Source organism: Caloenas nicobarica, chromosome 2 (assembly GCF_036013445.1).
Source record: "Caloenas nicobarica isolate bCalNic1 chromosome 2, bCalNic1.hap1, whole genome shotgun sequence".
In the NCBI taxonomy this organism is placed as follows: domain Eukaryota; kingdom Metazoa; phylum Chordata; class Aves; order Columbiformes; family Columbidae; genus Caloenas; species Caloenas nicobarica.
Window position 1 is genome coordinate 159,623,178 of NC_088246.1, and position 14,966 is coordinate 159,638,143.

The window sequence follows — 14,966 nt, forward strand, 5'->3', positions numbered from 1 at the left end:
CAACCAGTGTAGGAGTGACATGGAGTTTAATTTACATTTTAAGTTAAAGTTGACCAAAATTCTTCATCGAAAAATACGTTATACCTGAGCTTCTTTTGTGGATGGAAAAAAAAAAAAATCTGTTTTTAATAAAAAATATAATTTTCTAAATCCAGTTCTTGCCTTCCATAGATGGTGAAAGTCACGGATAAACTGAGGGCCAATGTATCCTAGGAAAAAGAACAAAGCGGTACCCACTCCATGATGTCTATTGTTACTATAATGAGGGCAAATTTTTGACTATACAACCATAGGCGTCTGCAAGGTCAGTGCTTTTTCTTCATCTTCATGGTCACAGTGGTTGAACGTAAATTTTGGTGGATATCACCCTTGTCTAGTTCTCTCATTTTCACTAAAATTAATAGTATTATGATGGCAGAAGCCCAGACCATTCCTTAAATTATTGTTCCAGAACATCACAGACAGGCAAAGAAAAAACATTTCAAATTTAATTCCAGGCTCATTTTGATTAGACAATTTTAAAACAAATAAAAGTTTATTTAAATTTAAAAAGCTGTCCTTAGATTTCAGCAACTGCTTACTATTTCTTGCATTGCTCAAGAAATGGTTATCTCTATCCCACATGCAGCTTTCTCTGCTGCTCCTTAGTAAGCCTCAGCTAACAGATTTCTAATGTTTCTAATCTTCTCAGGTATTCTCATCTATCTCTTGTCTCTGTGCCTTTGTTTCTTTTCTTCTCTTATCTAAGGAAAAGAATGTTCATTTAATACTCACCTTTTCTCCTCTTTCACCTTTCAATCCTGGAAGACCATCTTTTCCTTTTTCTCCCTAAAAGCAGGAAAAAGAAAGCAGGAAATATGCATGTTTTGATTTGTTTTCAGTCTCACTAGACTATTCTATACTTTCAGCTGATCTTACCTGTACTCCAAGATGTAATGCAAGCAATTAAAAATGTAACATTTTGGAGATGGCTTCATAAAATCCACACTATTTTCAAAAGCCAAAAAACAGCAATTAAGTTCATGGAATGGAAAGCACCAATCCTAAATCAACTTGCATATAGGAGATCCTATAGCCTGATGCAGTTATAAAAAACAGATTTTTTCTAGTTGGATGAGAGAGACACCAGAACAGGAGTTGAGACCCAAAGTGGACATTCATACTACCAGTTTTGTTTATGTTAAAGATTTCTGAATCATCTGGTGCCTGCCTCTCTATTTTGCCCAGGTAACCTGGTCATCTGAATGGGAGATGTTTAACAAGGATGACATGAATACTCCTCAAAGTGCATATGCAAAATGTATTGATCTTTCATTCAAACAGGACCTATCTGACCTACATTTCTATGATTTTACATAGCTAATATATTCTATATCCGATGCTCTACTGTACATATAATATAGCAAACTGAACAGTAAGACCTCAGTTGATTTTAGATACTTCTTGCCCACGTTCAAGCATGAAGTCAGTTATCAGGAGTACAAGCCCCATTTACACGACTAAATTTGCTCTCAGGCCCCTGATCCAACCATTTCCTGGTATGTCAATGGGTCTGGAGGTCTGAAGCTAGCAGGGGAAGCAGTAGACACCAGGACTTGGATGGAAGTTGGTCCATCGGAAAATGACCCATCCATCTGGAGCCTTCTTCAGGGCTCAGTGACATGGGGGATTTGTAATTTTTTCTTGTTATTAATTTTGCTAGTGTTCTTAAGTCAGATAGGTATATCTGAAAGTTAGGTCTAAAGACTACTTTACCTCTTCTACTTCTTCATGAGTCATAACTTGCTGCATTTAGGATAGACACCATTCATTAGCACCTCTTCTGCAACTAGGAAGAGTGACCAGGCAGTAAAATACTTTTTCGGAATGGATAGTTGGTGACCTTGCTGGATGCCAATCAGCCACTCACCACAGCAATCGCACCAAGAGAGAACATCATCTAGGGATACTCAAGATAAGTCCTCCTGGCACCAAATGGCCAAGGAAAAAAAAATCAAGCTATGGCTCAAAGTCACTCACCTGGTCTCCTTTTTCTCCTCTTAACCCAGGTAAACCCTGAGGACCAGGAAGACCTGCTTCACCCTGAAAGTAAGACAAAGAAGTGTGTGAAATCTAGGAAGAGGCATCAAGCATGGATTGTATTAATAAAACCCATTATTCTCAAATATAATTAAAAATGAAACGGCAGAATGGTGATCCAAACTCTTCTTTCACTCATGTTATTCAAAAATGCATCAAGTCTGCTCCTCAGGGTAGGTTAATCTAGCCAGCTAGGAAGGACGAAACCTTGATTTAGCTGTCTATCTCTTCACATGTCTGATATTAAGATTGCGAGTTGTACGGAACTCATAATGACTGCAGATGGTTTCTTCTTGATATGTAATGACACTATGATACACATGATCTATGCTGTAGGCTGGAGCCTGCCCCAGTTTTTTTCATAGAATTGAATATAGTAGTAGTTTGCTGAGAGAGAATGGTGTTAGTTTGATTATCAAATAATTCATTTGGTTTGTAAAACTGGAAAATCATTATTGAAAACAGCAGCTAAGCCCTGCTGGGTCTTTTTTTTTGTTTTGATTGGTTTAGTTGCTGCTTTTTTGCTTTGGGGTTTTTTGTTTGTTTGTTTCAGGTTTTTTGGTTGGTTGGTTTGTTTTTTGATTTTTTTTGTTTGTTTTTTTTCTTTTTTGTTTGTTTTTTTGCTATTACTCTGGTAACTGGCATGATGGAAATTAGGAGGAAATAAAAGCAGTTAAAAAAATTAAATCCTACTTTTCATTTTTAATGATCTGGTGTAGTCTGGAAACGCAAAAACTGCACTGTATTATCTGAATGGTATGAATATTACCTGATAAGCGTATCTGGAATTTTCTGGATGCACCAGTGGACGTTTGGATTTCTTTCTGTTTGAACCTCACCTTTGAGTTTCTGCTTTATAACAGTTGCTATTGGAGTAATTATGATCTCTGTGTCATGTGCCTTGTTCTAAATATATTGAGTAATCTCAAATTTAGCTCCAGGTTGACCCAATTTGTCATCCTATTTAAAACTATTCTGCTATCTGCATTTGTAGTGCAATATCACAAAGGATCTCAGTCATGGACATCACCCAAATGCACGAAGTGATGTACAAATACAAAACTGAGAAAATGTAATCTCTGCTTTAAGGAGACTATCTCTGAAGTACAGGAAGAGTCAAAACATTATCGTGATATAGATACAACAAGTCTGCAGAAGAAAGTAGGTGTGGAACAAGATGTTTTGGTGACTAAGTATTATTAGGAGCATTAGGGTGATGTTTGGAGAATTCTGAAGAAATTGACATTTGGTGAAGAGAGAGTGGTGCTTTATGAGAGCCACTGCAGTATCCTGGCTGACTATGAGATCCCAGAGATCATGAGAGCAAAAAGACGACCTAACATTAAAGAAGAAAAAAGGTCAATTTGGAGGAGAAATAAAAATGTGGTGTGATTTTGGCCTCTGGAAGGTACTGAAGCAAAATGTCAAGGAGTTTGTATGAGCTCAAGGACAGAAAGACAATACAAAACAACTAATGTGGATTTGTTGAACGCTAATCATGTCAAATACATCCAGTTCCCTCCCTTGACACCATAACTAAGCAGAGAAGAAGGAAACATTTTTGTGATGTCTCTTGACATTAATAAAACATTCGACACAGGCCAGCGTGACGCTTTCATTAGCAAACTACAGAAATATGGTGTAGAAGGGTCTCTGGAGAATGGTGCACAACTGATGGAAGAAACTACATTCACGTACTTGTTACTAGCTATTTCTTGTCAAAAACAAAGGATATATGAAGTCCTCTAAGGGTCTGCACTATTCAACATTTTAATTTATGACTGAGGTGACAGAAAACGGAGCATGTATGAAATGGGTGGAGAACACCCTGCTGTGGAGAGTGAAGCAAATGTTTTGGAAGGTGGTATTAGAATTCAAAACAGCCTTGTGTGGGGAGATGATCCAGACCAAGTGGCAGTGCTTTGGTCGGGGATCTGACCCTTCCTTGCACTGAGCCCCAGTTTGCCCGGCAATTGCAAGCCTGGGAGTTTGTTTGCCCAGCAATTGCAAAATGACACCGCTGGGTGACAGGAACCACTGAGGAAGGGTAGAGAAACAATCTCAAGAGGCCGATGCAAATGCCCCCGAGGAATAGCTGTCATGAACCTTGGTAATGTCTCCTTACTTGGGACACCAGGTAAGAACACTTTGCTGAGAACTGAGTGATACCTCTTAGGTAGATTATAACGAATTTTGGAATAGAAGCAGAATAGTCACCACTTGCGGGGTCATGGAATTGTTATCCACTTAATAAGTGCCTTATCCCAATAAATCTCACTTTGTGCCTCGGACTCAGAACCTTGTCCCTTCAAAGGGTAGATAATGGCAGCAGCCTAATAAATAGGAAAAATGGTCAGCAATTCCTAAAAGTTAATGCTTATGGAGACACTGCCACAGGTTATGGAAAGCTGCTATATGAGATTCCTTATGGACAACTTCTTCCCTTACTCTCTCTAAGTCCAATTTGTGGCATAGGTGATGCATATTCTGCTTTATTGAATAAGACAACATGGGAGCAGAGGTCATGACCATTCTCCCATTTCATTGTTACAGAAGAAGACTGGACTGAGACTCATGGGAATAAGAGAAGACTGAGGCTGAGAGATTCCTCCATTGCTGGCATATACCTGTGTCCCAAAATCTGAAGATGTATGCCAAAAATACGAGACTCTGTCTCACGCAGATTTGTTTCTACAGATTTTCGCACTACAGTTGAAAGTTGACATGTGAATGACAATGTTAACAACTATGGTTAGTGGTCCTGACTGGGCTTTAGAGATCTGTGTGCTTTAGGAAATCACAGGACACTTCACTGAGTTCAGCATTTGCCTTCTGAAACCCAAATCCCAGTGCAAAAAGACTAAGATAACTGTGTAACTTCTAACAATCATCTGGGGTTATTTTCTAGCAAGCATTTACAACCTAGAAATGACAGCATCACCCCTTGCATCAGATAGTCATAAGTTCCTCATCTTCTAGAACCAGCAGCCTGAGTTAATACGAGGTGTGAGGGAAAACAAGCACACTTAAGCCACCCTGCCTGCCTTTTCTTCCCTATGCACAGTAACAAGATGATTGAATTTTCCAGGATGAAAAGTTGGCTTTAACATATTTTTGTTCCGGAATTTTTGCATGACTGTCTAACCATGAGTCCCATCCACTCATCTGTTGTATCTTCAATTGCAGATGCAAACAACATGCACAGACCTTGTTACTGGCAAATGGCTTCATTATTGCATGTGGTCACTTTATATCACACTGTCAGGTAGGCCTTTCCTGCTCACCTGCTCACCACGTTGGCCACGGCTCCCTGGTTCACCCTGGAAAAACAAAAGCAGGGCTTTAATATTGCAAGGGCCTGACCCTTTTGTAAGAACACTTTCTCATTAGTAAAGAGTGTCCCCTATGGTCCTGGCGCATGCTCTTCTACCTGCTTCTCATATGGCACTGAAATTGCCTTCCTGATGGCTTGGGAACCCAGCCCACGAGAAGCCAACACAAGGGCCAGGTCAAATCTCCCTAACCATGTAGACTTGAAAGAGGAGTATCAAACAGGGCTTGTTATTATTTTGGAACACCATGAACTGTGAAAGACACTGAGCCACATCTGCTCATCTTATGCCTCTAACTTCAGAGGATTCTTAATCTCCTGACTTCAGTGTAAGACCTTCCAAAATCAGACCTTCATTGTATCAATGGCTATAGCAATTATGAGATAGAACTCCTTACCTTAGGGCCAGCTTTTCCAGGAAAGCCTTCCTCACCCTTTTCTCCTTGTTCGCCCTGCAGGGAACACAAGTTAATATACAAACTTCTCTGGTAATGAAGCAGGTAACTGTGAGGAATATTTTTGACTCAGATCTCCAGTATCAGCCTGAGGACGTAAAAGGAGCCATGTGAGGATATGTTTCCCGGAATATTTTTCCATTCTAGTATGTTTGTAAACACATCTACATAGCTGGGAAGTGCAGTAGATACTACAAGGGGCTGTGGGTAAGGTCCAACGATTTATTTAGCCTCAGAAATTCCTTATAGGCTCCAAATTCCTCACATTTATTAATTAATAAATGGAAGCTGGGGACTCTGCTAGACCTGGGATGAAGTACTCAGTGCACTCAGGTGAGAGGCAAGTATAAATAAAGTGAGTTACTGGAACAAGTAGGAGTCACAGTGCTCAAGTATCAGAGGCAAGAAGACCATTGCCAATAAAATCCATGGCAGTAAATGCTTAAGAGCTGTTATCCTTATTCCAATGTCACCACTCATTGATCCTGTGATTTTTCAAGGAAAGAGTCTCATAAGACTGATTTGGGGATGTGGAACACAGGAAAAAAATGTTTAATAAATCCCTCTGGAAAACAATAGATCTTTGTGGTTTTGGTGACTACCATGGATATTGTTTCAAATTGAATAGTAGTAGTACCTAATAGTGAATATATTGGTTCTGGTTCTAATACATATCCATCATTGGATTAAGATATGGAGATAGTTCTAGCTGTTATGGTGAGATCTAATGAAGCTTCCTTCTTTTCAAATGAGGATCCTTAGATTCTGTGATCCTCAAAGCCTAGCTTGGCTTTCATGGCCAAAATACGGCACTTTGTTTCTTATTTACATAGTGATGGCAACTCAGCCAGAGTGTCTCCTACCTCTAAATCTTCTGTCTCCCGTCTCCCACTGTGGACACAGCAGAGGAGACAACTCTTCCCAATCTGCCATTTGCAGAAGCTTTCAAATGGGGCATACGGAGTAGTAAATAATGAAGAACCATCTTTCTACGACACAGACCTACAGAAGCCTTAGGGGGATGGTGTTTCTTCTTTGCAGCCCTTCAGGAAGGAAAGAAAGGATTGTCTCTGGAGCCTGCCACACTTCGTTTTTCTTCTTCTTCTTTGTGCCTTGGATACATGCCTTGACTTGCCAATGCCAATGGCTTTCCTGAGTGACAGCAAATGCTTCTCTGTTTGCAATGGTCAACTGTGTTTTGCTGAATAGGATACCATGGCTGAAGAAAAGATGACTTTCTCTCATCCTTGCCATATTTACAACCAGTTCCATCTTCATAAGGACTCAGTACAGTGCAATCCCACCAGCTGACTTAGACCTGGAGCTTCACTGGTGGCCCCGAGTGATGTGGGATTGGTGATATTTGGCTCTGGAGATCTGCTTGCCTTCCTGCCTGCACTTGCTAGATCACCTGAATAAGCTGCCCAGGTATGTAGCATCACTTGCCTTTTGACCCCGAAGCCCAGGAAGCCCATTTAATCCATCTTTGCCAGGCAACCCCTAAACGAGAGAAAATAATCAGTTGAGTCTGTTCTTTAAATCATTAACAGCAAGCTCAGTATAACCATGCTCAGATCATCTCTCTTGCCACTGATACAAGTTTAAGAAAACAATAACCATCACATGCATTTTGTTCTGAATTTTTTCCTACCATGACTCCAATAAAACAATAGTTCTCACTAGATACATTTCTTCACCCTTTTTCCAGTATCCCGATTTTGGTGAATGACCACTGGATGTCAGTGTTGTTACAGAGAAGCAGTAATATAGGGATGTTATGCACTGTGGATTCTTAAATAACTTCAAAAAATACATTTTTTCTGTATAAGTCTCTATTATATGTAGCTATAAAGGTGTTTTAATATCTATTTCTCTTTTTAAATATCAGTCATTTCTCACACAATACATAGACTCCTAAAAGTAAATTATGCAATACATAGAGACAGAATCGTTCAGCAGGATAAGAATTAAAATGACTTCCTGTAATGTATTTTAAATGGTGAGAAAAAGTTTTGCCAGTCAGTCTCCAAATACTGCAGTCTGTAGGTGGCACTTCTTAATAGAAAGTATTTCATAATTCACCTTTCTTGGCTTAACAGCCAACAGAAATTGCCATGCTCTGCTAAATCTGAGATTTTAATTTGAGTTCTTTGGCTCCATTCAGGAAACTCCAGGACTGGAAGAACAAGATCTTGCCAACTGCAAAATGACTATTGAAAGGTATCATATAAAGAAAACATCACGGTCACAGTGTGTAGGAATAATGGAGCTGCATCTGGTAAAATTCTTGTTCACAAAAGGTATCAGATATTAACATTTGCGTTAAAGGTGACAATGCTGGAGCACACATTAAAACCTTGCATGCAGACAAGCTGTGGGACAGGAGTCAAAGACTTGAGAATTAAAGTATCTGAAGACATGGAGGAAAGGTAAGCAGTTCCTCAACACTTACAGCTGGTCCCGGTGGTCCAGTTTTACCAGAAACTCCAATTTCTCCTGGCAGTCCCTGAAAAATGAAACCAGCACAAAAAAATATAAATCAGTATTTCCGTCCTTTGCAGCTACCTCACTGGAGGTTGCTGCTTTCAACTTAAATGAGATTTTCCCTTCCACAGCAGTCAGGTCTCTGCTGTGGGGTGTCTTGCAGACATCGACTTATCCTCAGGTAGTACCAATGTGGTTCCAAAATTCAGCACAGAGAAGCTGTCCTCTGGGAACAGCTGTAGCTTTTCAGCGATAAAATATAAGTTAAAACACATTGCCAGAGGCCTCGACTCAATTCCCACTGAAACCCATGACCTAAACTTCTCCCTGCTGTTTTTTCCTCTCCTTTATATAAAACAAAAATCCCCAAGCATGTTTTCTTACTGGTGCTCCAGGTGGTCCTGGGGGTCCAGCAATGCCTGGGGGCCCTGGAGGTCCCTGTAAAAGATGAAGCCAAACCAGTTTATAATCAAACTCCCTGTTAGCGACTGAAAGCCTCAGGTCCTTCCCTATACAGTCAAAACAGCAAAAGCACTGAACTTTATTTCATTAACTTCTACCAAAAACATGTGAGATGCCAAACTGAGCTCCAAGGGAACCAGACTCAGCAGCAGAACAGGATCTCCCACTTAGTCACTAATTACTGTTGCTACCAGGTGAGCTCCATCCTCCAATGCAGTACAAGAGATGGAGGAGCTGAAGGCCATCAACAATAAGCTTGTCCAGTAGGATCCCTTGTAGCATCTAGCCTAATTTGATCTTGATTAATGTTGTTTCAAAGTGAACAATTTACCTCTGCGAAAAGATGTCTGAAGTAACTAATTGATGGAACAGGCTCATGGTTTGGGCTTTTTTGGGGGGGAGTGGAGGTAAAAATATGAAACCAAGAGGATGGAGAAAAAATGCAGTGGATTGGGTGTTTTAAAACAAATGCACCACCACTTCAGTGCTCTGCATTAAACTTGTTGATATTAAAAGGTCCTCACAAATGCTTCAATGCCCACATTCAGCTGGAAATGTCCCAACAGTCTTTCTTACTCATCTCCCTGCAACAGCTGTTTCTCTTAGAGAAAATATTCTCTCAATAGACATCCGATTTTCAGATGAATTTAATTCCATGTATTGAGCGAATTGTTAAATTTGGCTTCCTAGCTGTGAAATTTGTTTCCATAATTGACAGATTCTAACCGGTTGCCTGAGTTGCAGAGGTGTTTGTAATTTCCAGCTTCCACTGCAGACAAAACAGGATTGCTCCTGTGCTCAGAACGAAGCATGTGTTTGTGTATTTTTCGGATCAAGACCTAAGCGAAAGACAGTAGGATGGGTGTGAAAAATGGATATATGACTAAGTTGAAACTTTACCCTGGCCGTCTCTTTCTGTCTTTCTAACATTACGATTTCATTCATTTTCAGTTTTCAGCATCGAGGGAGTTCTGCTGTGTTTGTACACGAAAAAAAAAAAAAAAAGAAAAGAAAAAAGGAAAAAAAAGAAAAAAAGAAAAACCACAACAACCAGCCCCTTCTCCCCCCACACAAACCCTGTGTAAAGAATTGAAACTGAACATCTGATGCATGATGGTAAATGGTCAGTCAGCATTTTCCCTGCTAGACCTGTGTCACCATTCAATATCACAAAGCAAGCTTCTGTGATTAAGGTATTACGAGTCATGAATCAATATTAACATCTCACATTTAAAGAAAAATGTACCTGAAGAAAATGGTGTAGAAAAGTGAGGACACGGAATTATTTGTGGCACGGTTTGACAGAGACGGTAGCAGATAAGCAGTCTTTTTAAAATATACTTGTAAAATTCAGCTAGAAGAGAAGATAGCCTCTCACCAATAGGTGGTGCAAAGCAACCAGAAAAGGGACCTGTAGATGCACTCAGTTCCCATGATCTGTTTTCCTTGCAGCTCCAGACATGGAGTCATCCCACAACAACATTAGCATTTGTGAAGTGCCTCAAATGTGAGCACAACTAAAAAATTCCCAGGAATATGTGCATTGGGATGCACTGATGCTGCTGACATAATTCCTGGGGAGCCCTGCATCAGCTTCTGGGAATGCTGGTTCAGCTGCTATTGCGGGAAGATCCTGCAGATAAGGAGCTCTAGTCCAATCAGGAGACACCTGGCTGAGACCATCTATCACTTAGGAAAGTCTTCATCATTCAAAGAACAGTCCAAATTAGCCCAGCACAAGAGAAAATACCACACTGTGGACACAACTAGATGGAGTGACCTCAGACACCAAGTACCTTGAAGTTCTGCTTGGCCCTACTCCACCTCTACAAGGATGACATTGCTGAGAGGTCTTACAGAAGGTATGGGCTCCAAGAAGGGGCTTCCATGAAGAGTGGGTGAGGTACCAGGAAAGAAGGCAAAGGCACCTTTAGAAAAACAACAGCAAACTGATTCAGCAGCAGAGTGGACTATGCATAAGTGCAGGAAAGAAAATGCAAAATTTACCTTTGCAGACTATTTGCAAATTCCATTTGTTCCTCCCTAATAGCCTAATTTTGCTCGCTCTCTGCCAATAACTGAACCACTTCCCACCATCAAACACGTATGTTCCATGGCCCTACCTCAGGAAGCGTCTACCAAGAGGCGAGAAATGCCAGCCAGGACCGTGCCTCAGTCAAACAATTCCCAAGTATGATGGAAGTTACGCCACACAGTACAGACAGCAGTTAATCTGACCATCTTCCTGAAAGTAAAAGCCTTGCTCAAGCATCTGTCAGCAACTGGCATAATCCCTGAAACACAAGGTCCTACATCCTCCTCATCCCAACCATTTCTCCTAGTAACTCTTGATATTCTCACTATCCAAGATGATTTCTAATTATTCTCTTAAACTTTCTATATTCTGGACCACAATAACCTTATGCAATCATAAATCTTCAAATAGAAGCACACTGATCCTTACCCTAACTTGCCACTAATAACTCAGTTTCATTGCTCTCCATCATCTGGGACGTCATGCCCAACACTGGTTTACTCAGGTAGCATCACCACATGTTGCATCAATGACTGTTGCAGCCACTAATGGAAAGCTCTTTTGATAAAACCCTCTCTGAGATGGATGTAGAAAGTTTTACATAATGACCACCAGTATCCCTGGGAGATGCACAGTATGCTCACAGCCTGCTTCAGCTGACTGTGTGCACTAGTATATCTACTGTCATATTGAATTCCTTGCTTTCTGCAACCTTGGGCTGCAGAAAGTGACTGGCACACAGAGAAATAAAATGGCACGATCACGTGGAAGTTGCAGAAATAAATCATAATTGTCCTGTATAGAGCCCTCCCTTTTGCTACTGTCCAGAGCAAATCGGCTTCACTTGTGTATAAATTTCTGTTATTGTAGCCATTCTCCTGATTTCTGAGTATACTTCAGAGCAAGGATTATTCTTTCTAAGTATTTGGAAAAGACCAAATTGACAGCATTTATTTGTGATTTAAAAAAAACAAAACAAAACAAAAAAACAACATAAAACAGCTGCAGCAGGACAGCCTGTAATGTTTAACCCCAAAATCTCAACATCATCTGGTTTTTTGCTTCCCTTTTGTAACTGAATCTAGATTAAAGTACTCGCTTTTATTCATCACCTTTTTTAGTGATCATTCGATAAACTATACAGACGAGACACTCTGTCACAAATCCAGACCCCAGTGTTGTCCCTTTAAAGCTCTGATCTAGAAAAAAATAATCACGGAGTGGTGGTTTTGCTGGCTGGTGAAGACTGATGTGTGCTTCCTACATGCTGAAGAAAAAAACTGACATATGAAAACTTTATTCTAAAGCAGGACTACACCAACTCAGTTTGAAAAACGAATGCAAAGCATGGCTCTTTTATCAAAATATTTAAACCAAAGTATTTTCAAACTGTTGTTTTGAAACAAAAATATTCCAGATGTTCATTAAAATCCAAATACTGTGTAGAGGTGTGTGTGACGTGGGGTGGGACATCTTTATAAACATTGGGGGAGTGTGTGGATTTTTCTGGCTTGTGTTTCATCCATCTCCGTTCCTTAGACAATGTAATGCAGGGACAGTTCTCAACACAGAAATCTGACACTCTCCATATTGGAGGACCAGCTGTGTCTGTCCTCCATGATCCACTAAAGGATGTTCTCCTCTTCCAGTGTGTACCTTGCAGAAAGACAAGCTGGGAAAGGAAAGGCAGAGTTATTAAGATTTGGGTTCTGCACTCCCTAAGGAAGCTCTGAAAAGGAACAAAAACCTTTGTCTGTGACTACATCAGTAGGCTGCTCGGCCTAAATATCTTTTCCATGAAAGAAGGGATGGATGTGTTTTAGAGGGAGGTGAACAAATCCCATTCCAAGGTGGAAACAGAAGTCTGATGGCATTTCCAGATATCTGTCTCTGGAGGCAAGGCTTGCACAGACATATTTTCTGTGTATCATTCCATGCCAATGACTGGATTCTCTTGCACAATGAGAAAGGCTTAGATAAGCCCTTAACCCATGCCAAAACAGACTGTGGTCTGGGCTTTTTAGGCGGCATGCCAGCTTTATGAATGAGAAGAACCTCTGGAACATGCAGGAGCATCCTGTCTGCTGCCACAATGACAGCGAATGGCATGACAGCCTTTTTCCCCACCAGTGCCTGCGCTCGTTTCTCCTTCAAATCCAATTACTCCCTGCAATTTCACCTCTCAGAAAGCTCCCACAAACTTCTACTGTTGGCTTTGTGCTGTCTCCCCTTTATTTCTACTTCCCTCCCGTTAAAAATGTAGCTGTTACAGCTGGGTTTGTGGAGCAGTCCATGTGTCTCGCCATGTCACTTTCTTCTCCGACTCTCCATTTTTCCTCTGCTGCATCTGAGTGGTCACTGGTATCAGGTGCTCAAATCTGCTCTTAATTTCTCACCCCAGGCACTACAGTATCCACCAGCACAACTCCTGTGAATTATTTTCAGTAATTCTGTATTAGAGCACCATATTGCTCTCTTTGCTTAAATCCTGCCTTACAAACCAGGACAAAGATAAGAGGATATAGGAAAAGGATGGTGCTGATGACACCAAAAAACAAAAGCCTGAAGAGCCAATACATCTGAGCATTTACCTATGATGCATACTCTATAATCATGGTTCAGTAATGGTGTCATAATTCATGAGCAGATGAGGTCTCGAGTTATTTTACCAGGTGGCATTGTAATGGTAGTACCAACATTATTTTTTAAAATAAAGTTTTTTCAAAAAAAAATTCTCTGAACTGTCTTTCCAGCTCTGTAAAAGTACTGAATAAAGTTGACTTTGTACAAAGCAGGCTCTCCACGAGAATTTATTGCTTCCAGTGAAAGGTAGTATTTTTTTAATTTCATTACTTTTAGTGTAAGATATAGACATGATCTCTTCTGTCTATAGAGGACAATTTATTTCCCTGTGTGTTTGCTTTAAGTTGGTTTACTGAGTCAGTGCAGCAAATGAGAAAAACAAAAAAAACTTCCCTTATGGTCTTCCATTTCAGTGCTATTAGTGATCTGCACTGGTGTAGACTCTTTTTTCTTTATTTTTGTTAAAGGTATAGATCTTGTTAAAGATAACTCTGAGCAATATCTTCCAATTTCGAGCAGCACTGACATAGTTTGAATTCAATTTGAGCCTTGCAGCTGGGGCCTGCATCCTTTTCTTACATTTCACTGTATTTAACTTCCATTATGAAAAGGGCGTTAAGGACACCGTGCATTTCAGAAGATACAATTTGTTTCCTGAATTACTTAAGAAAAGCTGGGCTTGAGCTCACGCCCTATAGACAAGTCTATACTAATTAAATCACTGCCAGCAAAGACCACAAAAGGTACAGCTTGTACTGGTCTTAGTTATACCACCAGGTTATCTAGCATAAGGCAAACCTCAGTAACAACCCAGAGATACTGCAAGGGTGAGATATGGCATTTTTGCTTAAAACTCAAAGAGTTTTGACTTGTTCTGCTGTCTCACAGGTGGAAAGTATGTACCTGCTCAGCTTGGAGAATCCAGAGTGGGTCAGTGGACCGTTTGTAGGTACCTGATTTATCAGAGCTTCAGGCTCTACTGATGATATTAACTGGACCTTCAGGAACAGGAGCCCAGACACATGCAAACCCATCCTTAGTCCAACAAGTGCTTGTATTTGGAGCTGAATCCCAGCTCTGGTAATTCAGGGATACAGCTCAGGGTGTCTGAGCCCTCAGTTAGCACTGGGGCGTCAACTCCTCTCTCTGCTAAGCCTCCATGGCTCACTTGGCATAAACTACCTAACTGCCTATCTGCTTTCTCCTAATGCCTAGAAAAAACATTTGCAAAGGTACTTCGTCAACAGCCTTCATCCCCTTCTCTGAACTGTCCCTATCAACGGGTGACGGGATAGACCAGGAACAACAAGATCTCAGGTGACCATGCAGAAATGCAGAGCCTTGTTTTTTCCTGTGCTTTGGTATTCATCCAACTATTTAAACTGAAATCACTTTACACAAATGCTCATTTTTCAGTCTGCATTTGAACAGCCTGCTGCAATAGAAGTTTGGCCCATGATTAAGGTTCCTGGAAACCAAAATAGTACAAATAAATAATAACAATATAAACACATTATGAGTTCAGATGTCTGTGTCC

At 40.5% G+C, this 14,966-nt stretch overlaps 1 protein-coding gene across 3 annotated transcripts in view; it reads right to left on the reverse strand.

Annotated features, from left to right (window-relative positions):
- COL22A1 (collagen type XXII alpha 1 chain) overlaps positions 1-14,966 on the reverse strand; it is a 237,834-nt gene that overhangs the window by 58,813 nt on the left and 164,055 nt on the right. For all 3 annotated transcript variants that reach the window (XM_065627435.1, XM_065627434.1, XM_065627436.1), the window contains 7 exons: positions 8,734-8,787; positions 8,318-8,371; positions 7,312-7,365; positions 5,809-5,862; positions 5,364-5,399; positions 2,020-2,082; positions 775-828 (listed from right to left, as the gene is read on the reverse strand). In XM_065627435.1, coding sequence (XP_065483507.1) covers positions 775-828; positions 2,020-2,082; positions 5,364-5,399; positions 5,809-5,862; positions 7,312-7,365; positions 8,318-8,371; positions 8,734-8,787 — 369 coding nt within the window. The remainder of the gene's footprint in view (positions 1-774; positions 829-2,019; positions 2,083-5,363; positions 5,400-5,808; positions 5,863-7,311; positions 7,366-8,317; positions 8,372-8,733; positions 8,788-14,966) is intronic.